At 67.1% G+C, this 26,944-nt stretch overlaps 5 protein-coding genes across 6 annotated transcripts; 1 reads left to right on the top strand and 4 right to left on the bottom strand.

The window, feature by feature from the left end:
- Positions 1-148: 148 nt before the first annotated feature.
- Positions 149-3,171, bottom strand: GPX3 (glutathione peroxidase 3). Its single transcript, XM_056112293.1, has 5 exons — positions 3,016-3,171; positions 1,201-1,354; positions 938-1,055; positions 757-856; positions 149-676 (listed from the first exon to the last, which is right to left on the bottom strand). The coding sequence occupies exons 1-5, from the start codon at positions 3,088-3,090 to the stop codon at positions 458-460; spliced, it is 666 nt and encodes a 221-aa protein (XP_055968268.1). The 5' UTR covers positions 3,091-3,171; the 3' UTR covers positions 149-457.
- Positions 3,172-8,378: 5,207 nt separating this feature from the next.
- TRIM11 (tripartite motif containing 11) lies at positions 8,379-15,525 on the bottom strand. 2 transcript variants are annotated; one of them, XM_056112266.1, is made up of 6 exons: positions 15,073-15,525; positions 10,330-10,425; positions 9,747-9,974; positions 9,489-9,511; positions 9,323-9,423; positions 8,379-9,160 (listed from the first exon to the last, which is right to left on the bottom strand). In XM_056112266.1, exons 1-6 carry the CDS (start codon positions 15,478-15,480, stop codon positions 8,613-8,615), a joined length of 1,404 nt encoding a protein of 467 aa, XP_055968241.1. In that variant the 5' UTR covers positions 15,481-15,525; the 3' UTR covers positions 8,379-8,612. The 2 variants fall into 2 exon arrangements, with proteins under 2 accessions (XP_055968241.1, XP_055968240.1); XM_056112265.1 differs by having other exon boundaries at positions 8,594-9,160; positions 9,747-9,977.
- A 1,368-nt stretch (positions 15,526-16,893) lies between these two features.
- Positions 16,894-19,820, bottom strand: TRIM17 (tripartite motif containing 17). Its single transcript, XM_056112303.1, has 6 exons — positions 19,363-19,820; positions 18,871-18,966; positions 18,555-18,785; positions 17,727-17,749; positions 17,542-17,642; positions 16,894-17,449 (listed from the first exon to the last, which is right to left on the bottom strand). The coding sequence occupies exons 1-6, from the start codon at positions 19,789-19,791 to the stop codon at positions 16,902-16,904; spliced, it is 1,428 nt and encodes a 475-aa protein (XP_055968278.1). The 5' UTR covers positions 19,792-19,820; the 3' UTR covers positions 16,894-16,901.
- Positions 19,821-24,293: 4,473 nt separating this feature from the next.
- On the bottom strand, positions 24,294-24,826 carry LOC130021537 (histone H2A type 3). The gene has a single exon (XM_056112298.1). It carries the CDS (start codon positions 24,795-24,797, stop codon positions 24,405-24,407), a length of 393 nt encoding a protein of 130 aa, XP_055968273.1. The 5' UTR covers positions 24,798-24,826; the 3' UTR covers positions 24,294-24,404.
- A 345-nt stretch (positions 24,827-25,171) lies between these two features.
- On the top strand, positions 25,172-25,559 carry LOC130021538 (histone H2B type 3-B). The gene has a single exon (XM_056112299.1). It carries the CDS (start codon positions 25,172-25,174, stop codon positions 25,550-25,552), a length of 381 nt encoding a protein of 126 aa, XP_055968274.1. The 3' UTR covers positions 25,553-25,559.
- The last annotated feature ends 1,385 nt before the right edge of the window (positions 25,560-26,944 follow it).

Raw genomic sequence — 26,944 nt, 5'->3', positions numbered from 1 at the left:
TGCTTTGCGTGTGGGGGCGGGGGGGGGGGGTGCCGCGCGTGAAGCAGGTGCCCCGGGCCCCGTGGCGGGGGATTTGGTCCCTCCGACAGCCCAGGCTGGTCCCTCCGAGCCCCTCTGCCGGCCAGCAAGGAAGCACACGGAGGCGGGCTGCTGCAAAGGCCTTTACTGGGGGTGGGGGGTGGGAGCAGGCCAGGGGCCGCGGGAAAGGCGGGTTCTGGGGCGGCATCGACCGCCTGTGGCTCGGCCTGAATGCACAAGGGCCGGCGGCAGACGGGCTCGGGGGAGGCCCGCCCGGAGGCTTCGGGCCCCGCCGTCATGGAGATGCGCCCCGGGACCTGGCCTTCCCGCGCGGCTGTCACCCTGGCTGCTCTGGGGGTCACGGCTGGGTGGGGAACAGGCGGGTTGGGCAGTGGCAGCCGGAGAAGAGAAGGGGTCCTCCCTGAGCGGCCTCGGACCGCTACTTCCTGGCGCCCGGGGCCTCCAGCCGCTTCATGTAGGCCAGCACGTCCGCCTTGACGGTGCTGACCGGGGTGCGGTGGTGCCAGCGCATGACGGGCACGCCGGTGGGCCCCACCAGGAACTTCTCGAAGTTCCAGCGGATGTCGTGGACCTTCATGGGCTCCCAGAAGAGGCGGGCGGGCTGGCCCAGCAGCTCCGAGGTGGGCGGGCAGGCGTTCTGGGGGTCAGGGAAGGCGTGAGCCGGCCGCGTCCCGGGTGCCCCCACCCCGCCCCCGCCCCGCCCCGCCGGCCCCTCACCTTGAGGAAGGTGAACACCTTCTGCTCCTTGTCCCCGTTCACGTCCCCCTTCTCAAAGAGCTGGAACTTGGGGACAAAGCCGCCGCCAGGCCGGACGTGCCTGCAAGGGGGTCCCGCGTCACACCCTGCAGGCCCCCGGGGGTCCCCCTCCCCCACCCGGGCCGGCTGGGGCGGGGCTCACTTGAGGGTGGCCAGGATCTCCGAGTTCTCCCCCGGCTCCTGCTTTCCGAATTGGTTGGAGGGGAAGCCCAGGATGACCAGGCCCGAGGGCTCCAGCTCCTCCTGCAGTGCATTCAGCTCTGCGCAGAGAGGGTAGGCGGTGGCAGGGGTCCCGCCCGCTCTGCGCCCCCCCCACTATCCGGGCGCCCCACCCCGCCCACACGCGCAGCCGCAGTTCCCGGCGCAACCCCCTCCCCACTGCCGGGCCGCGCCGCGGGGCCTTACCGACGTACTGGCCCGTCAGGCCTCAGTAGCTGGCCACGTTGACGAAGAGAACGTGCTTGCCCGCGTAGTTCTTGAAGGGGATGTACTCCTGGCCGTCGATGGCCAGGGCCCCGTAGTCGTAGATGGACCCGGTCACCCCGTCATGGCAGTCCACCTGCAGGGGCGCCTGGCGTCACACGGGCCTGCCCACCCCGCGCACCCCCAGGCCCCAGGCAGCTGCAGCACGCGGGCCCTTGACCTGTCCTGAGCGCCCCAAGGTGCTGGCTGGCCTGCGGGGGGCCTACTGTGGGCACATGGACACTCGTTCCGGTGCGGGTGGCTGCACTGCTGGGTGGGCGTGGGGACAGGCGGGTCACTGCGGGTGACCGGGGTGACCCAGAGCTGTGGCCACGGCCGCACGCCCTCGAACAGACTGGGTTTGGGCCTCTCCTGCAGTGCCCAGGGCAGGGTGGGGTGGCCCTCGGCGTCCGCAGCGGGGGTCTGTCCATGCACAGGGGCCAGCCAGCCTGTCCTGTGGCCCTTCCCTGGACAGCAGCTCCCAGGAGGAGCGAGGGACTGGGGTGGGCAGGAGGGCAGCTTTGCTGAGTGAGCAGGAAGAGCCGCCTCCACCTGGAAGCCCTCGGACTCCAGGCCAGCCTCACCCCTGGCATCCCCTTCCTCCCAGCCCTGCTCCTGGGGGCATTCAGGCGAGTCCACCCCCAAATGCAAACAAGCCGGCAGCCGAAGCCTCCAACCCCCACCCAGGGAGGAGACTGACACGCAGACGGATGGACAGACGCCGGACCTCCCATCCTGCTGCGAGTGGCCCCGGGCAGGGCACTCCTCCCTCTGAAGTCGCTGGGGCCTGCCTGTGGGGGGCACGCGGCACTGACCGGGGCCTCCTGCGGGCCCCTCCCGGCACGGGCGTCAGGCGTTCACCTGGCTCGACTACCCACACTGCCCTTCCCCCGGGGGCCAGGGCGTGCCTCACTGTCCTTCCCAGCAAGTCCGAGCTGGCCATCGGAAAAGATCACCTCACCTCTCGGACCCGCCTCTCCCTCACCCCTCAGCCGAACTGGGTGTCCACGGCCGTCCACACCGGCCAGCACCTGAGCAGGGCTGAGGCTGCGGGCGGGCCGTCCTGAGGGGGCCTGGACCCTGGTTCAGGGGGCCGGCAGGGCAGAGGCCAGGGAGGGGCCACTCCTCACCCCACTCCAGGCTGGTCTCCAGAGTGGACGGGAGAGGCTTCAGTCCAGGGCGGAGAGGCAGAGACAGAGAAGGACCCCGCCGCTGTCACAGAGGCCCCTGGGCCATGGCGGGGTCATGGGGAGAATCGGGTACGCAGGACCCCAGAGCCGGGAACAGGCCCGAGGGGCAGACACAGAGCCTAAGCTCACAGAAGCTTGTGTGCGCAGGTGTGCATGTGTGCATGTCTGTGTGTGCATGTGTGTGCAGGTATGTGTGTATGTGCATGCCTGTGTGAGCATGTCTGTGTGGGGGGCCGGCACCAACCTCTCCGCAGGCCTTTGCCCAGGAGACCTGGCAGGACCACGGGGCAGGAGTCCAGGAGAGGCGCGGTGGGTGGCCTGCAGAGGCCAGCGTAGGAGTGGGCCCAGCCCCGTGCTCTTCCCATCACCCAGGGGTGCCCGGGAGCCGGCGCTCACACCCGCAGCAACTCTCTTGGGTGGGGGACGGGGCTCTGGAGGAAACGGCACCTACAGCCCCCGACTCCCCGCTGGGGGCGGCCCGGAGCACCTGGAGGAAGGTTCAGGCATGGGGCACCCACAGGGGCAGAGAGAGTGGCCCGCCATAGGTGAGCGGGTGGGAGGCACTCACCTTGGAGTCCTGCCCCCGGACAAGGCCCGAGAGCAGCAGCGGAAGGAGGCAGGTCGCAGAGAACAGCCGGGCCATGGCTGGCAGGGGGCGCCGTCCCTCTGTCCCTCCAGAGTCCTTGTCCTGTCTGCGGCGGCCCCAGGGCCCCGGGTCCCTTTCAGGCGCCCGCGGTGACCAATCGGCGGCCGGCCAGGGTCCTGCAGCCAATGGCGGGCGGCTGAGCTTCTGGCTCGGGGCCTGGTCCCGCCCGGCCGGCCACTCGGCCACTCTGGCAGGAGAGGGTGGGGGAATCCAGCCGCCTCCCGCTCACTCCCCTACCCTCTGCCCTCGGACGGACGCAAGTGAGCCAAAACCACTTTCCAGAACCTTCACCCGGGCCGGTGTCCCGGCTGGTGACGGGGAGATGACAGCACAGCCTGCGAGGAGAGTCCCTGGCTCCCTGGCTGCACACAGCAGGCGCTTAATGCCTGCACTACCCAGCTCACACGTTGGGGGGGAGGCGGGTAGGAGCAGGTCCCATCCACAGGTGGGGGAGGAGCCGGGCCTGGACCTCCCAGAGGCCTCTGGAAGCTTCTAGGGCACGGTCCTGGGGCCCGAGACAGGCTAAGACTGCCCCCAACTTGTTCCAAGGTGGCCGTGAAGCCGCCAAGTGGACAGGGGTGGGTGGGAGGGGGCATGGTCTGTCCACTCTCGGGCAAGGCCTCTGAGCACTGCTGGCAAGCTGGGCAGGAAGACGTTCGAAGAGATCAAGTCAGAAGCATGTGACGGGCTGACGACGTGTGCCCTGGGGCTGCAGACTCACGGGGCTCCCTGACGCCAGCAGATGGGCTCAGCCGCGGGCAGCGGACACTGACGGGCCTGAAGTGCCCCCCGGACTCCAGGCTCGGCCACCTCTGCCATCCGTGCCCACTGCTCCGAGTCACAAGCACATGCCTGCCGGGCTCAGGGCTCTGGGCCTTCCGCCTCTGGGCACCCCTGAGGGGGCTCAGCAGGAGGCAGAGGCCGCCCCTGGCTGGGTCCCTCGGTCACAGGAGTACACTCCCAGGGCACTCCGGAGGGGCAGCGCTGCCCATGCACGTGACCTCGAAGCCCGCATTCTGAGCAACGCAGGCCTCCACCAAGCGAGGCCTGCATCCCGCGGACAGGGCTGCGGGCGCCCGGCCTGCCCTGGGCCTTTTTCAGCTGACCTTGTTTTCTCTCCGCTGGGCTCCCCGCACCCGCCCTCCGACCTCAGGGCCCTTCTTGGAGGCTTGGCCTCCCTTTCCACGTCCTACGCCACCAGCCACGTCCCCCCATCTCCCTGCCCAGAGCCGCAAGGCCGCAGGTGCTCAGGAGTGGGGAAGGTGGGCAGGCCCCCGCCCCGCAGAGGACAGAAGCCAGCAAGAGGGGCCAGGCCAACGCGTGAAGATGACACGGACACGCGGCCTCCTCAGACCCCGCTGGACACGCATAGGCCGCTGCCCACGGACACCAGCCCTGGGCAGCAGGGGCAAGGGCAGGCCGCCGGCCACCGCTGGTGACGGAGTGCTGGACGGGGGCCGGGGTCGGCCAGCGAAGGGAGCCCAGCCAAGCCCAGACAGCGGCTGTTTCGCAATCGAAAGAATTGCAGGACCGACGGGCTGGCGCTGCCGTCCCAAACAGCGGGCGGGTGCCAGAGTCCGCAGGGACGGTCCCTCGGGAGGCGGCGGCCTGGACACAGCGCCCGTCCCCCCCGGAGGGTCGAGGGCCCAGCCAGGCCTCCACCACTGCTGGGTCTCCTGGACACGGCTCAGACGGACCCTTGACGGACGCTCCTGAGCTCCTGACCCCCCTCTGGCAGGCGAATGAACCGACCAGGAAGGCCGCCCCCCCGGCGGTGGCAGCGGGGGTAGGGGGCGGCACCCCGTGCGTGCGTGGGGGGGGGCCGTGGGCCTGACCCCCACACCGGTTACTGAAGGCGGATGCAAAGAATGTGGAAAACTGGGCCGGAGCCACAGCACAGCAGAGAGAGCGTTTGCCTCGCAAGCGGCCAACCGGGTTCCGTCCCTCGTATCCCTAGGGTCCATCCCCCCCCCCACCGCCACCACCAGGAGGGATTCCTGAGGCAGAGCCAGGAGTAACCCCTGCTACTTGCCAGCTGTGGCCCCAAAGCAAAACAAACAAAAGGAGTAAAAATTGCCCAATACGTATCCGGGCGCGATGTTGAAACGTGGATACTTTAGTATCTTGGGTTAAAGACATAATACCCCGAGGTTAGCTTATTTCCTGGCAGCTTAGGGAACGGCTTAGAGGCCCTGAGTGGGACGTGCGTGCCTGCGTGCGTGTGTGCGCGCGAGCATGTGTGCGTGTGTGTGTATGTGCATGTGTGCGCGCGGCTGCCCCTGGCCCGCTGTGCCAGCTGTCCACAGCCACGTGGACTTGGGGCCAGGGCGGCAGCCCCAGCGGCACTGGGTCCGGGGCACAGGCTGGGGCGAGTCGGCCGCTCTGCCCCCAGCTCTGCCGGCCTCTGTCCTGTGCGGGGCAGAGGTCAGGGGAAGTCGAGAGATAAGGCCGAGGCCAGCCAGGCCGGCCAGGCGCACAGGCCAGGGGGCGGCCTTGCCCTTTGCCCGCTGCACACGCCCACCCGGTCACTCCTGCGCCCTCCCCGCCGCGCCCCGCTCGTGTCCCTCCTGGGTGCAACGGAGGCCGGACACGTCGCACGGCTTTCTGAAAGGCCCTGGCGAGCGCCCACGGAGGCAGCCCACGGCTCCGGGAGGAGGGGGCTGAGGACGGGAGAGCAAGGGGCACACAGGCAGGGGGTTGCTGCTCCCAGCGCAAGGGCGGGCTGGACCTGACAGCTCTGGCCCTCTCTTTCTCTCGGGCCCGGTATAATAGCCCGGCCCTCACAGCCGACTAGAGCGTTCTGGCACTGGGGGCAGAACCAGTGCGCTGTGGTGCCCTGCCCGCTGGCCTCTGACGCTGACCCGGCCTGTCCAGGCGTGCCCGGCACGAGCCCTGGCTGGGTGGGCCGAAAGCAGCTCAGGCCTCCCTGACCGGCAGTCAGAAACTGCTTTTATCGTGGCTTTCGGGCCACACCCAGCAGTGCTCGGGGCTGACTCCGGACTGCGCTCAGGAACCAAACGCCCTCCCCGCTGCGCCATCACTCGGCCCCGAAAACGTCACTGTAGTGATTTATCTGCTGCGACAGTTGATCCACAGCCAGACTGTGATCCAAGGTCACTCCGAGCTCTCGGCTGAGCTTGCTCTTGGCAGGGAGCGGGGCCGCGGGACACCCTGACTCCCAGCCCGGCTCATCCCCACTCCAGACCGGGCGCCAGGGCCCGAGGGGCCCGTCCCCAACTGCTGGAGAGGTGGGGAGCCCAGGGCTGTGCCCTGCCGGCAGCCACAGGGTCCACCTGCCTCAGAGCTCGGAGGGCCCCTCTCGGTCCTTCTGTGGGCTCAGGGGCCTTGCTGTGGCCTGGACAGCTCAGCCACCACAACCGCAATGCCCCCCGGAGCAGTCACCGCCCGTGGCGCCCCGTCCCTCCCTGCACTGCGACAGGCAGACACGGCACTCTCTCAGGGCTGCGTCCTGGGCACCTCCGGGCTCCTTTTCTGGGACTCACCCCAGGACAGGCAGTTGCAGAGCTCCGCCCCGCCGGTCCTGCAGCTCACACAGCCCCTGGAGAGGGAGTTACGGCAGGGAAGGCAGCGGCTCAGAGGGGCAGACGCCTGGCTGGGGGAGTGCCCACTCCCATCTCAGGCCGGGCTGGGCTGGGCTGGGCAGTGCAGCGGCAGGCGTTTGCCTTGCACGTGGCCAACGCAGGTTTGATCCCGGGATCCCGGGGCCCCCAGCTGCCAGGAGCAACCTGAGCACCGGGTGTGGCAAAACCCCAGAACACAAGTCACACAGCAACGCTCAGGGGGCCTGGGGCCACGGAACAGGGGCGGCCCGAGCGGCCCTGAACCCACCCCCTCCCCTCCAAGCCCCAGTCAGGAGTGCCTGGGGGTGGCTGCCAACGCTGGAGCGGGGTCGGGGTGAGCCATGTGTGAGAAGTGCCTGCGTGCACGTCGCCCTAACAGGGAAACTGAGGCAGAGAAAAGACCGGCCCTAATGCACGCTGGGATCAGGGGGGCCAGCTGTGGGCCTGGCCCCGAGACCCAGGGTTTACGGGAAGCCTCAGCACTCAGGCAGCGTGACCTCCTGGCAGGTGGCCGTCGGCTGGCCGCTCGGTCAACAGCCCACGTACTGACCAGGACTCAGGAAGCAGATTTATCTCTGGGCACGGGCCAGATGGGCAGCGCTGTGGGCGGGTCATGGCCGGAGGGCCCGCCCCGAGTTTGGCCTCTCTGGGAGTGACTCATGCGGCCCTCTGTAATGAGCTCTGGGAATGACGTCGTCGGCGCCAGGGGAGCTCAGACTGACCGCCTGGGCCCAGGGCGCCCTCTGTCCCCAGAGGGCATTCGTGCCCGATGTGCCCGCTGGCCGCCAGCCCTTGTGCGAGCTCCCAGCCCAGGCTGCCTGGTGGGGTTTGGGCCGTGGGCAGAACCAGGCACCCAGGCACCAGGGGACAGAGCTGGAGGCAGCTCACGGTGTCCCCTGCCCTCTGCAGACACACGGGCACATCTCACTGCATGGCAGGCGGCCGGAGGGCTCTAGCAGGTCCGACACGGAAAAGTGACACAGGCGTTCCCAGGCCCATCCACTGGCTCCCCCAGCGTCTGGGGTGCTCCTGGCCAGGACCCCACCAGGTCTGTCTCTCCCCTTTTCGCTTCCGTCCTTCCACTGAACCTTTTGGGTTTCTGAGCCACACCTGGTGGTGCTCAGGGCGAATTCCTGTTTCTGTGTTCAGGGGAGCTTAAAGGGTGCCAGAGATGGAACCTGGGTTGGCAGCGCCCTCTGCCCATGCGACCTGTACTACAACTGCAGCCCCCGAATATTTTTTTTTGGGGGGGGGTCACACCCAGTGATGCACAGGGGTTACTCCTGGCTCTGCACTCAGGAATTACTCCTGGTGGTGCCCTATGGGATGCTGAGGACTGAACCCGGGTCGGCCACGTGCAAGGCAAACGCCCTCCCCACTGTGATATGGCGCCAGGCCCCTCGAACCTCTTTTTGATAGCCGAAAGTCTGTCACGGCAGGACCATGGGCCCTCACGTGTGGCCCGGGGATGCGGCGTATCCACTGCCCGCCCTCCAGTGGCTATGTCCTTCCCCTGGGCGCGGGGCGCTCTGTGACTGGGAGGGGGGCACCGCGTGGCAGCCTCCATGCCTGGCCAAGCACCGAGACCCAACCCTGTGGGCTGTGGTGGGCACCTGCCGCCCCCCCCCCCCGCCAGTCCCGGCTCTGACACGATGGTGACAGACAACAACCTTTATTCACGCGAGAACTGTCCTCCTGACACGGCCGGATCCTGGGCGGGGGCTGTGCCCGGGTGCCCCCGCACGCCGCGTCCAACTCTGGTCCCCTTAACCCGCACGTGTTCGCCGCGCCCTCCCTATGACCCCGGGCGCCCGAGGACCCCGCACCTCTAGACGCTGGGCATCGCGGCAGCGCCCCAGGCCCGGGCGGGCTGGCGGGCCTGTGGGAGCGGCTCGGGGAGGAGGGCCCGGGGCACCCGAGGGTCCTGGGCAGCCCCCGTCACTGGGGGGCCAGAGCGTCCCCGGGCCCACACTTGGGCCTGCAGATGGTCATGGGGGTCGGGCTGCTGGACAGCGGGGAGAAGAGGGGCCGCAGCACCTCCGAGAAGGACGTCTCAGGGAAGGCGTACAGGAGCGACCCGTCGGTCACGCTGTAGAACGACAAGTGTCCCGCCTCGTAGTCCAGGAAGACACCCACGCGCCGCGGCGGGTCCCTGAGCGGCGAGAAGGCGCGTTCGGTGGAGCCGGAGCAGCCGCCCAGGAAGGCCAGGACCCAGAAGCCGTTGCCAGCAAACAGCTCGCCCCGCTCCTTGCGGTCGGCATCCTCCCTGCAGACGCCCAGCGCCCAGCTGGCCCGGTCCCCCACCTCCACCTCCCAGTAGTGGCGGCCGGCGCTCAGCTGCTCGCGGCCCAGCACGCAGGGCCCGGGGTCGAAGCGCGCGGGGCTGTCGGGCAGGGCCTGGCGCAGCTCCCCCCGCCGCACGCTCCTCCCGTCCTCCGACAGCACCAGCTCGGGGTTGGCCGTGTCCGCGTCCAGGGTTACGTCCCCTGCAGACAGAGCCCAGGGTTAGCCCCGGCCGGCACGCGGGGGCCTGGCGCCGCGGGCCGGAAACCCGCTTTCCACGGCGGGAAATCGCAGCGCGGGGCGTGCCAGAAGGCGGCCCGTGGTTTCTACGTTCGCTCGGTCCAGGGCGCTGCGCAGACACCCACCTCGGAAGCGGCGCAGGACCTCGAGCAGCCCCGGGACCCGGCACACGGTCCGCATCTCCATGGGCACCACCTCAGGCGGCTGCAGCTTGAGATCCTGGACCCTGCGGGGGCAGCGGCCGTCACGCCCGTCCCCGCCTGCCCCCGCCCCGGGCGGCCGGGCGCCTACCTGCACAGCGTGTCCCTCACGTCCTGCGGGAGAGACGCGCGTCAGTGGCCGGTGGGCTGCGGCCCGCCCCCAGTCCGCCCGCGGCCCACCCCCCCCACGCCAGCCGGAGCCTCTGGGGGCCACAGCGACTGGCCCCCAAGACAGCCGGGCTGCACCCAGGGAGGGCAGAGGCCAGTGAAGTGGCCGCGCGGGGCTCGGCCCCCGCCCTCCTGCCCAGCCCGCCCGCCCACGGCCGGCGAGGGCCCCCGCCGGGCTCACCTGCAGCAGGCCCAGGGCGGGCAGCCGGCAGCGCCCCTCGAGCTCCGCCACGAGCTGCGCCAGCTGCGCGCTCTGCTGGCCCAGGCGGGCCGCGCTCTCCCGCAGGGGGGGCAGCGCCTCCAGCTCCTCCTCCTCCAGGGCCCGCAGCAGCCGCCGCTCCTCCTCGGCCAGCAGGTGGCGCAGCCGCTCAAACTCCCCCACCACGTTCTGCCGCTGGCTCTCGATCATCTTCTGCGGGGCGCAGGGGCGTCACCTGCTGCCGCCTGTCCCCCCGCCCCACGCGTGCCACGGGTCAGGGACCCCACGTGGTGAAGAACCCCTTAGGTCAGGCCCCCAGGGTCAGGGTCAACCCCAGGGTCAGCGCCCCCAGGGTCAGGTCCTCCCCAGGGTAAGGTCCCCGTCGTTTCCCCCCCAAGGGTGAGACCCCCCCCAGGTCAGGGCCTCCAGGGGCAGGGCCCCCCAGGGTCTGGCCCCCCCCAGAGTCAGTCAGGATCGCACCCCAGGGACGCCCCCCCAGGGTCAGGCCCCCCCATGATCAGGGTCTCCCCCAGGGTCCGACCCCCAGGGCCCCTGCCCCACGTGCCTGCCATAGGGTCAGGGTCTCCTCGGCCTGGGCCTGGAACAGCAGCGCGTCCTCCATCTGCTTCCGTAGGTGCTCCAGAGACTTTTGCAGCGTCCCCTGCGGGGTAGAGGGCAGGTGAACCCAGGAACAGGGACCATCCAACCACAGTGACCCCACTGCCCTCGCCCAGCTGAAGCCCCCCAGCGGACAGGAGCCGCCCGGGCGTGACAGTGGGAGGGACCTGCCCCACACGGGCACTGGCCCCACCAGAGGCCTCTGCCCAGCCCAGGCTATGCGCACGCATGTTCTGGCCCTGCAGAGTGGCCAGCACGGTCACCCGTCCCTCGGCCCTCTTCAGGCTGGGGCCTCCCAGTGGCACCAACGCGAAACTCCGCAGCCAGCCCAACTGAGGCACTGAGGGCAGGAGGGTCTGAGGGTCTGAGGGTCTCAGAGTGACCGAGCCTGGAGGGCAGGGGGTGGACGCCACAGGCCCTCAGCACCAACCATGCATTTCTGTGTCCCAGCTGCACCGCGGAAGCCCAGGGGCTGCCCTGCACCAGACGAGGCCACTAAGACATCAGGGTCACTGAGGCCTCATCCCTCCTGCACCCACTGGGTGGCCACTCGTGACCAGCAGGGCCCTCCCTGTGCCTTTGAGAGAACAGGGCAGGAGTGGACGTGCCCGCCTGTCCCCTGGCGCTGGCAGGAACAGGACAGGGATCGCCCTCCATGGGCGGCCGGAGTATCTCCCTTCAGTGGGGTGACTAAAGGCAGCTATCCCTGACCCCGAGGGAAAAGTCAGGCCCTGCACCGTGACACGATGGGACACGATGTAATGAAGACGCCAGATACAAGGACACGGATGCAGCCAAAGGAGAGTCAAGAGAAGCTGGGGCCAGGGGCAGCCCAGCAGCAGGGCACCTGCCTTGCACACAGCTCACCCACAGGGTCCTGAGCTCTCCAGGGGGGATCCCCGATGCGGAGTCCCGAACAGCTCCAGATGTGCCCTGTAGGGTGGCCAGCAGGGTCACCCATCCCAAGGCAAGGCAAGCACTTGTCAGGAGAGAAAAGAGTCCAAGCAACAAACAGCTAGAAGAGGCCACCAAAGGGGGCCAAGGGGAGCCAGGGAACAACGGGCAGAGGCCTGGGGGACGGGCTGGCCACCGGGGCACACCCTCAGCTCCACGGGCTGCCTGGGCCCCGCCAGGAGTGGTCCCGTGCAGCAGAGCGGGAGGAAGCCCTGAGCATCACAGGGCGTGCCCCCCAAACCAAACCAACACATACGCCAGCAGAAATTAAGGAAATGTAAATTTAACAGACGATGCAAAAAAATCAACAAAACCAAAAGCTGATATTTTTTCCCTTCCCTTTTTGTTTTTTGAGTCACACCTGGGGATGCCTGAGGCTGACTCCCAATTTTGGCTCGAGGGTCACTCCTGGGGGACTGGGGGGCGGGGGGCTAGGGATCGAAGCTGGGTTGGCTGCGGCCACGACAAGCGTCACACCAGACGTACTATTGCTAAAGCCCCAAGAGCAGATTTTTTTTTTTGAAAGAGTAAAAGATTGACAAACTATTAATGAGACTCCCAGAGAATGACAGAAGACAAACCAAACTTGAAAAAAAAAAACAAAAAACGGCGATTATCTTAACAAAGAAACCCAAAATGTCTCACTGGGGATTATTTTGAAAATCTTTATGCCATGAAACTGGAGAATGGGGGGGGGGGGAAGGGATAGACTCTGGGGGGAAAGGGAGTTTACTGAGCTCTTTCGAACCTTGAGAGAAAATCTGTTCCCAATCCTCTCGGGCTCTTCCAGAGAGTCGGAGACACAGGAAGCCTGCCAGCGTCTATGAGGCAAACGTCACGCTGACACCAAAACCAGAGCCCTGAAGCCCTGAGCCCTGTACCCTGATGAGCAGAGATGCTTACCAGACTTTAGCAAACCAGACCCCGCGGTCATCAGAGGCATCGGACACCAAGCAGGGCTCACCAGGGGTGCAGAATGCCCCGCACGTGGCCAGCACGGGTTCAATCCCTGGCAGCCCAGATGGTCCCCCAAGCACTGCTAGGAGTCAGCCCTGAGCACCACCGTTACCCAGCTATGGGAAAGACGAAATCACGCCATTTGCTGCTACGTGGGCAGATCTGGAGAGCTCCGTGCCGAACGGAGTCAGGCAGAGGAGAGGGCCAGACAGAATCTCTCATGGAAACAAACATGGCCAGCGGGTCTGATTGCCGGCACCCGCGCAGTCCCCCAAGCCCCTCCAGGATAGAACCCGGAGTGCAGAGCCAGGAGTCAGTCCTGAGCATGGCAGAGACTGCTTGTCAGACACCACTGCGGGCCAGGGCCCAGGCTGTGCCCAAGGGGGTCCACAGCTCCGTCTCTGGCATCACCCAATCCTGAGACTCGCAGAGAATCGCGAAAGCCCGCAATAGCCCAAATAACTGAGAGCAAGAATGAGGCATCACACTCCCTGCCTCAAACGGTGCCGGAGGAAAGCAAGAGGCCGGCGTGTCCCTGAGAAACACCGGCCACAGGCTGTGCACGGACCAGTAGGAGCCCCAGCAAAGCACAGGGGCTCGCGGGCCTGAGCACTGGCCGGTGGGTCCCCCAGAGGGAAATGCCCTACACCCCCAGGGCCCCAGCATGCCCCAGACTAGGCATCGGGGAAGGGCATGGACGCTCATCTGGAAGGTGCCCAGTTGCCCAGCACGGCCCTACAGCCCAAGACAGCCCTGCCCACTGGCCAATACTGCCAGGTAGTTGCCCAGAGGGTGGGACCGTCAGTGCCACTGCGGGAAGAACACGGCCCCTCCCCACGCGCTTAAGCAGACCAAAAGATGGGTCAGGGCCCGAGTGACAGGACAGCAGGGAAGGCAACCCCCCTGGGTTTCTGGGTTTCATCCCTGGCCCCCAGAGTCCTCTGAGCCCGCCGAGAGGGACCCCCGAGCATCGTTGGGTGTGGCCCAAACCAAAACCAAAGCCCAAGAGAGGAAAGCAGAAAGTCAGATATACCACCAGCTAGTCCTCAGGAAGGTCACCAGCCGCACAAGGCGAGCCTCTTCAGAGCGGGTGCCGGGAAGACCAGGTCAGACCCCAAATCACACCAAGTCAACTCAACTGGACCAATGACCTCGATACCAGACTGGAATCTACCAGTGACAGCGAGGGAAGCCGGCCGCCCCTCCTGGGACTGCGGGGCCTCCCTGTGCCACTGGCCACACAGACAAATGCGACGCGAAATCAAGCAGCGTCTGTACCACAAAACAACAACAATCAGGCTGAAAAAAAAAAAGGCAACCCCCCCAAAAAAATAAGTGAAAAATCAAAAGGCACCCCCAGACTGAGTGGCAGAGGACATTCGCCCACTACTCAAGGGCTGATGTCCGAGCTAGCCGAGGCGCCTGTAAAACCACAAACAGCAACACCCAATCAAACCGACCTCCAGGGTCGGTGCCCAGCACCCCAGAGGGCCCCGGGCAATCAGGGTAAGTCCCGAGCACCATCGGTTGTGGCCCTGAGACCAAAATAAATAAGTCAAGCACTAAAAAAGAAGACATACAGCTGAGCAACAGCAAACGATCACCAGGGAAATGCAAATTGGAGCAACCACCGCCGACTGGGGTCTGGCAGTGAGGAAGGAGGAAGCCACCGGTACTAGGCCCCAAGGCCAGTGGGATCGGGGTCAGCGGGAAGGCTCCCACGGGGAGGACAGGTGAGCGCTGGTGCTGACAGGTGAGTGTGGGGGAAACACCCTCTCTCCTGTGGGTCCCGGGCACACACCAGCCCGGCGGCAGGGCAGCTGGGACGGACAGCCCTGCCATGACTGGCCAGACTCCATCCCTGGCCCCATCACGGTCCCCTGAGCACTGTCCGGAGTGATCCCTGGGCCCAGAGCCGGAAAAAGACACAGAAAGAAACGTGGTGGGACTGGGGGCCAGGGGGATGGGGCAGTGGGGAGGGTGGGGGCAGGGGGTGTTTGCCCGACAGGAGCGGGGCCCGGAGCACAGGGGGTGGGGGGTGGATGGGCCTGGCATCTGAGGGGGGACCAGCGGATGCTGACCTGGCGCAGAGGGACCCGCAGACTGGGGGAACGAGGCCAGCAAGCGCTTGGCCTCCACTGACGCAGAGGCCCCAGCGGCCCCTGGCCCCTGCCCAGGGGGCGCCCGGAACCCCTCCTGAGGGTTGCGGACTCCCTCCCTCGGGGCGACGCCGCACCCCCGCCCAGCCCAGCACGGACCCCCACGCGAGGGCAGGCCAGACCCCCGGCTGAACTCCCCGGCTTGGCTTCACACTGCGGTGGGCTCCGGCCCGTGGGGACCGCCAGGCGCCGCGACCCCCACCCCCCGTCTCCCGGGAGACCCCGGCCGCTCCGAACGCCGCGGCCCCCGCCGCCCGGAGACCCCCGAGTCGGATCCCGGGACCTGTCCCCTGGCCGCCCCGAGATCCCCGCGGCCCGAACGCCGCCTCCCCTCCCCCCCGGTGTCCCAAGACCCCCGCCCCGGCCTCCCCGGGACCCGCCGAAAAAGACAACCCCCCCCCCGCTCCGGGACAAGACCCCCGTCCACCTGCAGCTCGTCGGCTGCCCCCGCCCCCCTGCAGTTCGTGCGCCGCCCCCCCGCCCCCCCGCAGCTCATCGGCCGCCCCCCGCCCCCCCGCAGCTCGTCGGCCGCCCCCGCCCCCCCGCAGCTCGTCGGCCGTCCCGCCCCCCCGCCCCCCTGCAGCTCGTCGGCCGCCCCCGCCCCCGCGCCCCCCGCCCACCTGCAGCTCGTCGGCCGCCTCCTGCAGCGGCCGCACGCGGTGGCCGCGGTGGCCGCCCGCGCGCTCGCACGCGCCGCACAGCAGGCGCAGCTCGTCGGCGCAGAAGGCGGCCAGCGGCTCGCGGTGCGCGGGGCAGGCGCCCTGGGGCACGGGCGAGGGCGGCCGCAGGCGCCGGGCCAGCTCGGCCATCTTGGCCAGCGGGCGGTTGGGCCGCAGCGAGCGCTGGGCCGAGGGCGCGCGGCACTCGGGGCAGGCGTAGGGGCCCTCGGGCCGGCCCCAGCAGCGCCGCAGGCACTCGCGGCAGAAGTTGTGGCCGCAGTCGGTCATCACCGGGTCGGTGAAGTAGTCCAGGCAGATGGCGCAGGTGGCCTCCTCCTGGAGGTTGGTGGACAGGTCGGGGGCGGCCATGGCGCGGGGGGCGCGGGCGCGGCGCGGCGGAAGCGGCCGCGGGGCGACGCGCGCCCGCCCCGGCCGGCCCCGATTGGCCGCCGCCGCCCACGTGCCCGCGGAAGCGCCGCCGGTGCCGCTCCGGCCGCCGCCGCGCGCCCGCCGCCCTTTGGTTCCGCCCCGGCCCGCGCCTGAGGACGCTGGGCGGGGCCGCGCGCGGCGGGGCGAGGGGCCGGGCGAGGGGTCGCTGGTCGCCAGACTCTGGGCGCCGGGCGGGGGGCGCTGGGCGAGGGGCGCGCTGGTCGCCAGACTCTGGGCGCTGGGCGAGGGGTGCACTAGGCGCTGGGCGAGGGGCGCACTGGACGCTGGACGAGGGCCGAGCTGGACACCGGGCGAGGGGCGCAAGGCGAGGGCTGCGCTGGTCGTCAGACTCTGGGCGCTGGGCAAGGGGTGCACTAGGCGCTGGGCGAGGGCCGAGCTGGACACCGGGCGAGGGGCGCAAGGCGAGGGCTGCGCTGGTCGTCAGACGCTGGGCGCCGGGCAAGGGGTGCACTAGGCGCTGGGCGAGGGGCGCACTGGACGCTGGACGAGGGCCGAGCTGGACACCGGGCGAGGGGCGCAAGGCGAGGGCTGCGCTGGTCGTCAGACTCTGGGCGCTGGGCAAGGGGTGCACTAGGCGCTGGGCGAGGGGCGCACTGGACGCTGGACGAGGGCTGAACTGGACGCCGGGCGAGGGGTGCGCTGGTCGCCAGACTCTGGGCGCCGGGCGGGGGGCGCCGGGCGAGGGGCGCGCTGGTCGCCAGGCTCTGGGCGCTGGGCGAGGGGCGCACCGGACGCTGGACGAGGGCCAAGCTGGACGCCGGGCGAGGGGCGCAAGGCGAGGGGTGCGCTGGTCGCCTGACTCTGGGCGCTGGGCGAGGGGCGCGCTGGTCGCCAGACGCTGAGTGCTGGGCGAGGGGCGCACTGGACGCTGGACGAGGGCCGAGCTGGACGCCGGGCGAGGGGCGCAAGGCGAGGGGTGCGCTGGTCGCCTGACTCTGGGCGCTGGGCAAGGGGCGCAGGGCGAGGGGCGCGCTGATCGGTAGACTCCGGGCGCTGGGGCAAGGGGTGCACTAGGCGCTGGGTGAGAGGCGTGCTGGTCGCCAGACTGGGCGCTGGGCAAGGGGTGCACTAGGCGCTGGGCGCGCTGCCCGGGCCGGTCTGGCCCCCGCGGAAGACCCCCTTCTTCTGGAGTCGGCACCCAGCTCGTCTAGATGGGAGCCCCCCTTCAGGACCCGCCCGCCGGGGCACCCCGTGAGCAGAGAAGCCGGCAGGGCCCCCCGGGCGTCGGAGCAGCATCAGCGCACACGCGGGCTCATAGCGTCCTGCTTTATTCGTGGTCAGCCCCCGCCGTGCCCGCACGTCCCCGGACGGGCTCTCCCCGGCCGGCCCCGCCCCCAGCCCTAGCCCTTCAGCCACAGCGTCACGGTGGACACGACCATCTGGCCGGACTTGGGGGTCCCCAGGCAGAAGAAGGGGCGCAGCGGGCCGGGGAAGGCGGCCTGGGCGTAGGTGTGCAGGTGCGAGCCGTCCCTCAGGCTGTAGAAGGACACCTCGCCCGCCTCGAAGTCCAGGAAGACGCCCAGCTGGCTGGGCGGCTCGGACAGCGTGACCGGGGCCCGCGCCGGGCCGGCCCGCGGCGGCGGCTGCGGGCCCCGGGACAGCTGCACCACCCAGAAGCCGTTCTCGGGGGACTTGGGCACGCGCTCGCGCCGGCTCACGTCGTCGCGGCACACGCCCAGGGCCCAGGGCGCCTCGCCGGCCAGGCTCACGCCCACCTCCCAGTAGTGGCGGCCCGACGAGAAGGCCTCCAGGCCCACGGCGCACGGGTAGGCCAGGAAGCGGTCCTGGCCGCCGGCCGCGCCGCCCGCCGTGCTCAGGTAGCGCCGCAGCCGGCTCTCGTACAGCAGCAGGTGGGGGTAGGCCGAGGCGGGGTCGGGCAGCACGTCCTCTGCAGGCCCGCGGCGGGAGAGGGGCTTCAGTCCCCGCCCGGCCCCGCCCGGCCAGCCCCCAGCCCCCCGCGGGCCGCGCGCGCGCGCTTACCCTGGAACCTCTTGAGCACGTCGATCTGCCCCGGGACGCGGCAGGGGGTCCTCAGCGTGGCGGGCGCCGTCTCGGGGTACTGCACGCTCACGCTTTTCTTCCTCCAGTGGACACAGCCTCACTGTCCCCCCGCCCCACGCAGAGCCCGCCCGCGCCATGCCCCCTCCCCCTGGGCCGCCACATACCTATCCAGGGGGTCCTTCATATCCTGGAGAGAGGGCGGGAGGAGCAGAGTGAGGCTCCCCACCCCCTCCCACCCTGCCCCCTGAGCTCGCACCATCCTCAGCCCTGCTGTGTCCGAGGCCCCGCTGGAGTCCCCGTCTCGGGATCCGTGGCGAGAGTAGCGTCCCGAGGGACACTGGGGGCAGTTAGCTGTACTGGGGGCAGGGGCTCCTCCAGTCAGCACTGCCACGGAATCCGCGGGCCCGTCCCATCCCTGGGCTATGCGCTGGAGTGGAGTGTCTGCGAGTCCCTGCCCCCTCAGGCACACACGGTACCCTTCTGGGGTACCGTGGGCACTGGACAGTGAGGGCCCAGGGTACCAGGTGGTGCTCAGAAGACTCAGCTACTCTGGGAGTGGGGGACGGGTCTGAAGGGACCCCCTAACAATGCCCTGGCAGCCTCTGGTCACTGCCCCATCCAGAGGTGGGGGGGCAGGGCAGGGGTGAGGTGTGGAACTCTTCGTGGGGGCCCTCCCAGTGCCAGGGCTCAGCTTGGCACCGCACGCACACAGCCTTTGCGCCACCCACGGTCTTGGTGTTTGGATAGTGGAGAAACGCTTCCCCTGGTGACGGTGGCAGCCGTGTCCTGGGGGCAGGCCGTGCTCGTGTGGGAAAGACCAAGGCGGAACAGCGGATGCATCACCGGCTGAACGACGAGAACGCGCATGCCACACGCGTGAGGGCCTGGCCTCCACATACGTGCCCCACGCGCGTGAGGGGCCGGCCTCCAGGTCCGTGCGCACGCGCAAGGGCCTCTGCGCGCCCCAGCCCGCCCTTGGCGGGGCCGCTCACCTGCAGCATCTGCAGAGGCGTGCGGCCCTCCTGGTCCTCCAGCCGCAGCAGCCGCGTCTCCAGGGCCTGGCCCTGCTGCTCCAGCGCCCGCGTGGCCCCCTGCAGCCTGGCCGCCGTCTCCTCCTGCTCCTGCTGTAGGTCCCGCAGGAGGCGCGCCCGCTGGTCCTCCAGCAGGACGCTCACCTTCTGGAACTCGGCCGTGATGCGCGCCCGCCGCTCCTCCACCTGCTCCTGGGGGCGGCGTCGGGCAGCCCCCGTGAGCGAGCCCGAGGTGGTCGCCCGCCCCCGACCCACCCTTCCCCCCCCCCGCACCTGCCTGCCACGCGGCCAGGCTCTGCTCCTTCTCGGCCTGGAGCTCCCGGGTCTTGGCCATCTCCTCCCTCAGCTGCTCCCTGTCCTCCTTCAGCCTCTGCTGCGGGACGCGGTCCCCGCGTGGGGGTGCGGCTGTAGGACGCTGCCCGCGCCACCAGGCCAGCCCACCCCAAACGTGCCTCGAGGCAGGAGGGTCCCTCTGGGCCCTTCTATGAGCCTTTGAAAACCCTGGGGACCCCTGGACCAGCCTCTCCTGCCACAAGATGGCCCAGGGGCAGCTCTGGGGGCCCCAGCGTGGCAGGATGAGGTGATGAGTGTGGTTTAGGGCGTGGGACTCCTGCACAGCCGGGGGTGGGGGGCGGGGGAGGGTCTGGGAGCCAGAGGCCCTGGCCGCAGCCTCACCCACGCCGCCCGCAGCCGCCTTTGGACACAGCCCTTCGCCCGCTTGTCTCTCCAAGACCAGGTTGAGAGGCGCAGGGCCCGGGGGCGGGCCCACCTTGTACTCCTGCACGACCTCCTCGATGGGCAGCACCATGTGTGTGCGGTGCTCCCGGGACTCCCTGCACACCACGCAGATGGGGCCCTGGTCGTCCTGGCAGAACAGCTTGAGCAGCTCCTGGTGCACCGGGCAGAGCTCGCTGCGCTGGTGCGCCGGGTGCAGCCGGGCCATCTCGGCCACCTTGGTCAGCAGGCGGTTGGGCCTCAGGCTCCTCTGGGGGGACAGCTCCCGGCACTCGGGGCAGGGGAAGGAGCCCCGGTGCTTCTTCCGCCCCTTCTTGCCCTTGGCTTTCTCCCAGGTCAGCCGGATGCACTCGCGGCAGAAGTTGTGGCCGCAGTCGGTCATCACCGGGTCGGTGAAGTAGTCCAGGCAGATGGAGCAGGTGGCCTCCTCCTGCAGCTTCCTGGCCAGCTCCACAGCGTCCATGGCTCCTGGGCAGGACACGGGCCCAAGTTCGGATTCCCAGATTGGAATGGGAGGGGGGCGGGGCGAGAGGTCCCTGACCTCTGGGAGCGGCCGGAGCGGACCTCACTCCCGCCTCGTGAGAATCCGCGACGTCCGGTCAAGCCCTGAGCCCCAAACCCGAGGGTCCTGAAGACAGTTGGGCAACGGGAGCCCACATTTATCACCCCCCGCCCCCGTCTGGCCCCCTCCGCTCTGCTGTGGACTTGAGACTCCGCGCAGCGCCCAGGCAGGAGAGCCGGTGGTGGGTGACCGGCGTGAGCCAGGAGGAGGGCTGGCCCTGTCTCGGGAGCCCACGACCCCAGTCCCAAGGGTGCCCGGGCTTGAGTCCCCCACCCCGGCAGTGGAGCGGCTCCCGCCTGTCTCTCCCATGCGCGGCCTGGGTTGCGTGGGCCGCTGCTCTGGCACCGCCACGGGCGCCGGGCGCACAGGGCAGCTGCGGACCCGGGCCACCCCCCTCCCGGGACCACACCCGGGCGGGAAGGCGCGCACCCAGCATGGCCACTTCTGGGAAGCAACGGGGCGCCGGAGCGTGAGCCCGGCCACGGCGGAACCGGAGCCAGACCAGAGCTGAGTGGGGCTGGGGTCCAGCCGGGCCTTTGTGGCGTCAGCAGGGCCAGGGCGCCTGGACGCGGCGTGGGGGAGGCGGGACAGGACAGAAGACCCCGCCCCGTCGCCCCGCCTTGGCGCCCGTTGGGATGTGAGTCGGGGGCGGGGCGGCAGGGAACCCGGGGCTTCCCGGGCGAGGGGCTCCTCCGCCTGAGGTGGGTCCCAGCACACTTGCGAAAGCGCTTCCTCAAGGGGCTTGGCAGAGCCCAGCCGGGCGGCGCGAGGGCTGCGGGACTGACCCCCCTCACCTCCGTCCTCAGACCCCCTACCCGCCCTCACCTCCGCTCTCAGACCCCCTCTACTCCGCCCTCACCTCTGTCCTCAGCCCCCCTCTGCCCTGACCTCACCTTCGCCCTCAGACCCCCTACTCTGCCCTCACCTCGGGTCTCAGCAAACCAGCTCTCACACCTTGGGGGCCCAGCTGTCCACTTCTCTGCATCTCCCCTCACTCATCGCTGGGGGAGATCTCCCACCCACTGAGCAGGAAAACCTGGCAAGTGGATGCCACAGCATCCATGGCCTGGAGGTGAGTGCCACACACCACCTCAGAGGTGGATGCCACAGCATCTACCGCCTCAGGCGGACGCCACAGCACCCATCCACTGCTTCAGAGGCAGGTTCAAGGCAAGTGCCCTACCCCCGACTATCACTCTGGCCCCCAGGGGCAGATCTTGAAGACCTCAGTTGCCGCGGGGACATTCCAGGCCATGGGGCTGCACGACCCCACCAGTGAGGGTCCTGACAGCTCCTGGCAGTCGGTGAAGCGCCTGAGCCGACAAGGAAGCGCCGTCTGGTCTCTGCAGGGCCCTCAGCTGTGCTGAGTTGCTCTAAAGCGGCACCTCGCACCCCTGCAGGCGGCGGTGAGCCCTGGGAAGCCGGACCCAGGTTTGCCGTGGCCAGCAAGTCTAGCGGGCCCCAGGAAGGAGTGGAGCTTCTGTAACAACACTACGGGAGCAGGGCAGGGAGGGACCAGATAGTCAGGCGCGGGCAGGGAAGCCCGGCTGACCCTTGCTCTGGACGGCTTCTCCGGGCTGTGGGGTCGGTACAGGCATGTGGGCTTGTGGCTGAGGCGTCCCCGGGCGGTTGCAGGGTCCCGGCGTGTCCGCAGACGCCTGTGCTGTGGATGGGGCTCAGGCTGGCGTGCAGGCCCACCGTGTCCGCAGTAGGAACTGGCCCTTCTCACCCCACGGGTCCTGCTTTATGGGGGCTGCTGCCTTACCACAGGTGGGCCGGCCTGACACACAAGAAGCAGCGCTCCAATTGGCTCGTGGGGCGCTGTGGGCGGGACACCTGGACTTAGAGTCTCAGCCCCCAACAGAACGCTACAGTGTGGGTCCAGTTGGTTCTATCTTTGTGGTTTCACTTGTTTTTTTTGACATTTTGGGTCACACCTGGTGGTGCTTAGGGGTTACTCCACGGCTTTGGGACCATGTGGGATGCCGGGGATCGAACCCAGGTCAGCCTCATGCAAGGCAGATGCCCTTCCCGTTGTACTCTAGCTCCTGCCCCTGGGGTTGTCACTTGTCCCTGCACAGAGCCTCTGCTCCCCACAGCACTCCCCTTCCTTTCACCCAGGGGCAGGAATGGGAAGAACCTTCTAGAAGCCTGAGGTGGACATTTGACTTTGTGTGTGTGGTGACAGTGTTGAGATTCCCCTGCCCTGGATAAAGGACTTCCCCATCCCTTCTACTCTGAAAAACAAAATCCGAGACCAGAAAGTAAGAAATTGTTTCTTTCAGATGAGACTCAGGGATAGCCAGCCTGCAAGACCGGGCACACCCCTGAGACCCTCAATGCTCCCCTCGGAGTGCGTCCCACTAAGAAATCTCCAGGCAGAAACACACCCTCACACTCACGCACACACACAAACACACACATACCCTCACTCTCATACTCACATACACACACCCTCACACAAGTACACACACACTCATATATATACACACACACACCCTCAGACTCACACACAAACACACACACACTCTTGGGTCCTTGCCGGAATCTTACCCAGGGGTGCAGGCCGAGCTGTTGCAAAGCGGAGCAACATGCCCAACATGCAGGAGAGGCTGCCCAGTGTGACCACTACTTCCCTCAGCAAGAGTGAAGAAACTTCCACATTTCTTAAACTGTGGGTCATGACCCCATAGGGACCGTGGAACTGAATGTCGGGTTGAGAAAAAAAATGTGGCTACATAAGAGATGTCTGAACTGGCGAAAAAACGAGAAATCAAACACACGCCGAATCTATCTGACAGTGCTCAAACACGCTGCACTTCCAGGGGAAAAGGGATCCCAGTGGGAAGAGGTTAAGCCCTGACCTCTGGCACAGATGAAAGCAGCAAACTTGAGTTGGGTCAGCTGGTTCTGGAAAGGGTCTTCACAGAGGCAATCAAGAGAGAGTGACACGTCTTGGTATTGGGCAGAGGGGGGATGCTATAAAGCTGGGGAACAGGAGAGGGTGGGTGCACTGTCCCGCCCACCCGCCTACTGTCCACCCCCCTGGGCCCTGGGGCTGCCCCAGCAAATGGCCACAAAGTGTGCGTGGGGCACCCGCGGGGATCTGCTTGCTCCTGCGTTGGAGACCAGAGGGATCCAAGAAGGATCCTTGAGTCGGCGCTGAGTGCTGGGAAGGGGCTGAGGAGGGGAGATGCTGCGCCCCCTGCTGGCTCCCGGCCTTTGGTCTTGGGACTCGGGTTTTGCAACTCATCCTCCACCAGAGGAGGCGATCCCAGTGGCCCCGGGGGTTCCACTAACCTGACTGCACCCCTGCTGAGTGAGAACAGGCTCTCGGGGGCAACTGTGGAAGGAAAAGCCTCCCGGGACTTGCTTTCTATCTTTCCTGCAGGCTTCCAGATGCTCAGCCTCAGATGCTGTCAAGGAGCCCTTCTGAGTTCCTTAGTAAGCTAAGTGGTATAGAATATTGCTGAATTAATTGGGTTGCTGGTTTGAATTCACTGTTGTAACAGAGACCAAAATACCGGGGCTAGGTGATAGACAGTACAGCGGTTAGGGTGTTAATCCTGCAAGTAGCTGACTAGGATTCGATCCCAGCATCCCATAGGGTCCTCCTCCCCAGCACTGCCAGGAGTAACCCCTGAGAATGCCAGCTGTGGCCCCAAAGCAGCATAAATGGAGATCGCAGCAGATTTTCTGCTTTTGTCTTTTCACACTATCCAACGTCCACCTGATTGTATGCGTTTCTTGGAAAAGCCCCGACTGAGAGGGAGGCGCTAACACCCCATTCTCAGCCTGCCTTGCGCCAGTGTTCTGGGGTTCTCCAGCCAAGCTTCAGCATAGAAAATGGTGCCCACCGTTGCTTTCTGAAATAGCACACACATTGCATAACCTGGTCCTTTGGACGTCCCCACAGTGCACACTTACTACAGCTGCAAACCTTGCTTCTTTGTCAAACTGCACAAAATTATTTTATTCTGATTTTAGCAATCAACTAAAGGAATCTTCGACCGTTTTAATTCCTCTGAATATGCAACCTACAATGACATTTCTTTGAAAGCTTACATCTCAGGATCAGTGCATCAGGGATGCGTAGAGCACATGCCTGGCAGGCCCTGGGCTTGATTAAATAATAAATCCAAAGAAACGTATCCGATTATCCACCCCCCCCCCACACACACACAGCCCGGCTCCACAAGGCTAACGCGACCACTTCAAGCCCCCCTAGACCAGACCTTTAAAAATCTGGACCACTCAAGCTCAGTATATTTGACAGCTAACCACGGGATCTCCCTGTCCTGCTGGGCAGAGCTGACTGTCCTGACATTTAACAATCCTCATGCACGTGGGTCTTCCCCGCGCCCGACTGCCGCGCACCCAAGGGCGAGCCGGCCTGGCCGGTGCCCGCGTGCGCCCCGCGCGCGCCGTGCGGCTCTTTTCTCGAGGCTGGGGGTGGCTCTGAAAAGAGCCTTTGTTGTCTCTGGGCCCGGCGGGCCCGGGCGGGCGCGGCGGCCTCACTTGCCCTTGGCCTTGTGGTGGCTCTCGGTCTTCTTGGGCAGCAGCACGGCCTGGATGTTGGGCAGCACGCCGCCCTGCGCGATGGTCACGCGGCCCAGCAGCTTGTTGAGCTCCTCGTCGTTGCGGATGGCCAGCTGCAGGTGGCGCGGGATGATGCGCGTCTTCTTGTTGTCGCGCGCCGCGTTGCCCGCCAGCTCCAGGATCTCGGCCGTCAGGTACTCGAGCACGGCCGCCAGGTACACGGGCGCGCCGGCGCCCACGCGCTCCGAGTAGTTGCCCTTGCGGAGCAGCCGGTGCACGCGGCCCACGGGGAACTGCAGGCCGGCGCGCGACGAGCGCGACTTGGCCTTGGCGCGCGCCTTGCCGCCCTGCTTGCCGCGGCCCGACATCCCGGCGCGAGCGGGGGACGGCGCGAGCGGGGGACGGCGCGAGCGGGGGGACCGCGCGCCGCAGGACCAGAGCCCACACAGCGGCGCGCCGCCGCGCCCCCGCGCTTATATACGGGCGGCAGGGCGGCCGGGCGGCGGCTTCCGATTGGGCCGCGCGGGGAGCCAATCGGAGCGCGAGGCTGCCATCCCTCATTTGCATGGGGCGGCCCCGCGGCCGCGGCGCCCCGGAGCCCGCCCTATCGGGAGCCGGGGACGCCCGAGCCCTCATTTGCATACAGGAAGTACAAATAGCGGCGCGCGGCGGCGGTGCCGCCCGTGCCCGGCGCGGCCCGTGCCCGGCTCGGCCCGCGACCAGCCCAGCTCGGCCCGGCGTCATGCCCGACCCCTCCAAGGCGGCGCCCGCGCCCAAGAAGGGCTCCAAGAAGGCCGTGACCAAGGCGCAGAAGAAGGACGGCCGCAAGCGCAAGCGCGGCCGCAAGGAGAGCTACTCCATCTACGTGTACAAGGTGCTCAAGCAGGTGCACCCCGACACGGGCATCTCGTCCAAGGCCATGGGCATCATGAACTCCTTCGTCAACGACATCTTCGAGCGCATCGCCGGCGAGGCGTCCCGCCTGGCGCACTACAACAAGCGCTCGACCATCACGTCGCGCGAGGTGCAGACGGCCGTGCGCCTGCTGCTGCCCGGGGAGCTGGCCAAGCACGCCGTGTCCGAGGGCACCAAGGCCGTCACCAAGTACACCAGCTCCAAGTGAGCGCGCCGCGGCGCCCGCACCCAAAGGCTCTTTTCAGAGCCACCCACACGGCCGAGGAAGGGGCTGGAACACGGTCTCAGGACGCCCGAGCGGCGGGTCCGAGGAGACAATGGGCGAGGGGGCCTTGTGCCATTCCGCCCCCCGCCCCTCGCGCCTCCCCCGCCTCGTTGGGTGACGCCCCGGTGATGTCACCCAGCACCACTGGCCACGCGCCGGCGCTGCATCCCTTCCCGCACCATGCTTTGCCCCAGAAAAGCAGATTCACTGGGTCTTGGAGCCCGAAGGAGGCACCCGGGGGCGAGCAGACTCTGACCCCCGTCCCTGCTGCAGATTTAATTTGGGGAAGGGAGATGAAAGTAAATTTTCTGTACTAACGAGCTTCCTCCTCCATCAGCATCCTTGGATTCTGTGATGCCAAGCAGCCTTGCTCTGAACTGGGCACTCACTGGGAGAGACAAGTTGGGTAAGGGAAAGAAAGCACATCTAGCCTTTTTGTGATCTTTTCTTCTTTTGCCCTATTTGGGGCAGGGAGCCTAGCAATTCTCCGTGAGAGGTTTAACATGAGGGCCCAATTCCCCCTTTTATTTGTAAATAGGGTGTATGCTGATGGAGGGCTGGAGACAGTGCAATGGGGAAGGCACTTGCCTTGCATGCAAATGACCTGGGTTATGTCTCCAGCACCACAAATGGGCTCCCGAGCTCTGACAGGAGTGATCGCTAAGCACAGAGCTAGGAGTCAGTCCTGAGCATGGCCAGGTGTGGCCCCTAAACTGAAATAGTTAAAATTTCTGGGCCAGGGGCTGGAGCGATAGCACAGCGGGTAGGGCGTTTGCCTTGCACGCAGCCAACATGGCCGACACAGGTTCGATTCCCAGCATCCCATATGGTCCCCTGAGCACTGCCAGGAGCGATTCCTGAGTGCATGAGCCAGGAGTAACCCCTGAGCATCTCCGGGTGTGACCCAAAAAGAAAAATAAATTCTGGGCCATAGAGTATAGGGGTTAAGATTTTATAGGCACTGACCTTGCATGCAGCTGACCTTGGATCAATGTCTGGCACTGCCAGAAGTGACCACACACTGGTGCTACTCCAGGGCTACTCCTGGTTCAGTGCTTAGGGGACCATACAGTGCCAGGATTGAACCTGGGCCTCCAAGCACTCAGAGCCTGTGCCCCAGACTGCTAATGAATCTCTGGCCTCAACAATGAGGTATGAAGTATTTTACATGGCTTTTTTTTTTTTGTGGGAGCACACCTAACAGTGCTTGAGGCTTACACTCAGCTCAGGGATCACTCCTGGTGGACCCTGGGACCTTATGGGGTGCTGGGGATCAAATTCAGGTCAGCTATGTACAAGGCAAGTGCCCTACCTGCTATACTATCTTTCGGATCT

This window comes from Sorex fumeus, unplaced genomic scaffold (genome assembly GCF_029834395.1).
Source record: "Sorex fumeus unplaced genomic scaffold, SorFum_2.1 ptg000017l, whole genome shotgun sequence".
Taxonomy (NCBI): domain Eukaryota; kingdom Metazoa; phylum Chordata; class Mammalia; order Eulipotyphla; family Soricidae; genus Sorex; species Sorex fumeus.
The sequence above is the reverse complement of the archived record's forward strand: the minus strand, read 5'-3'. Positions and strand labels throughout refer to the sequence as shown.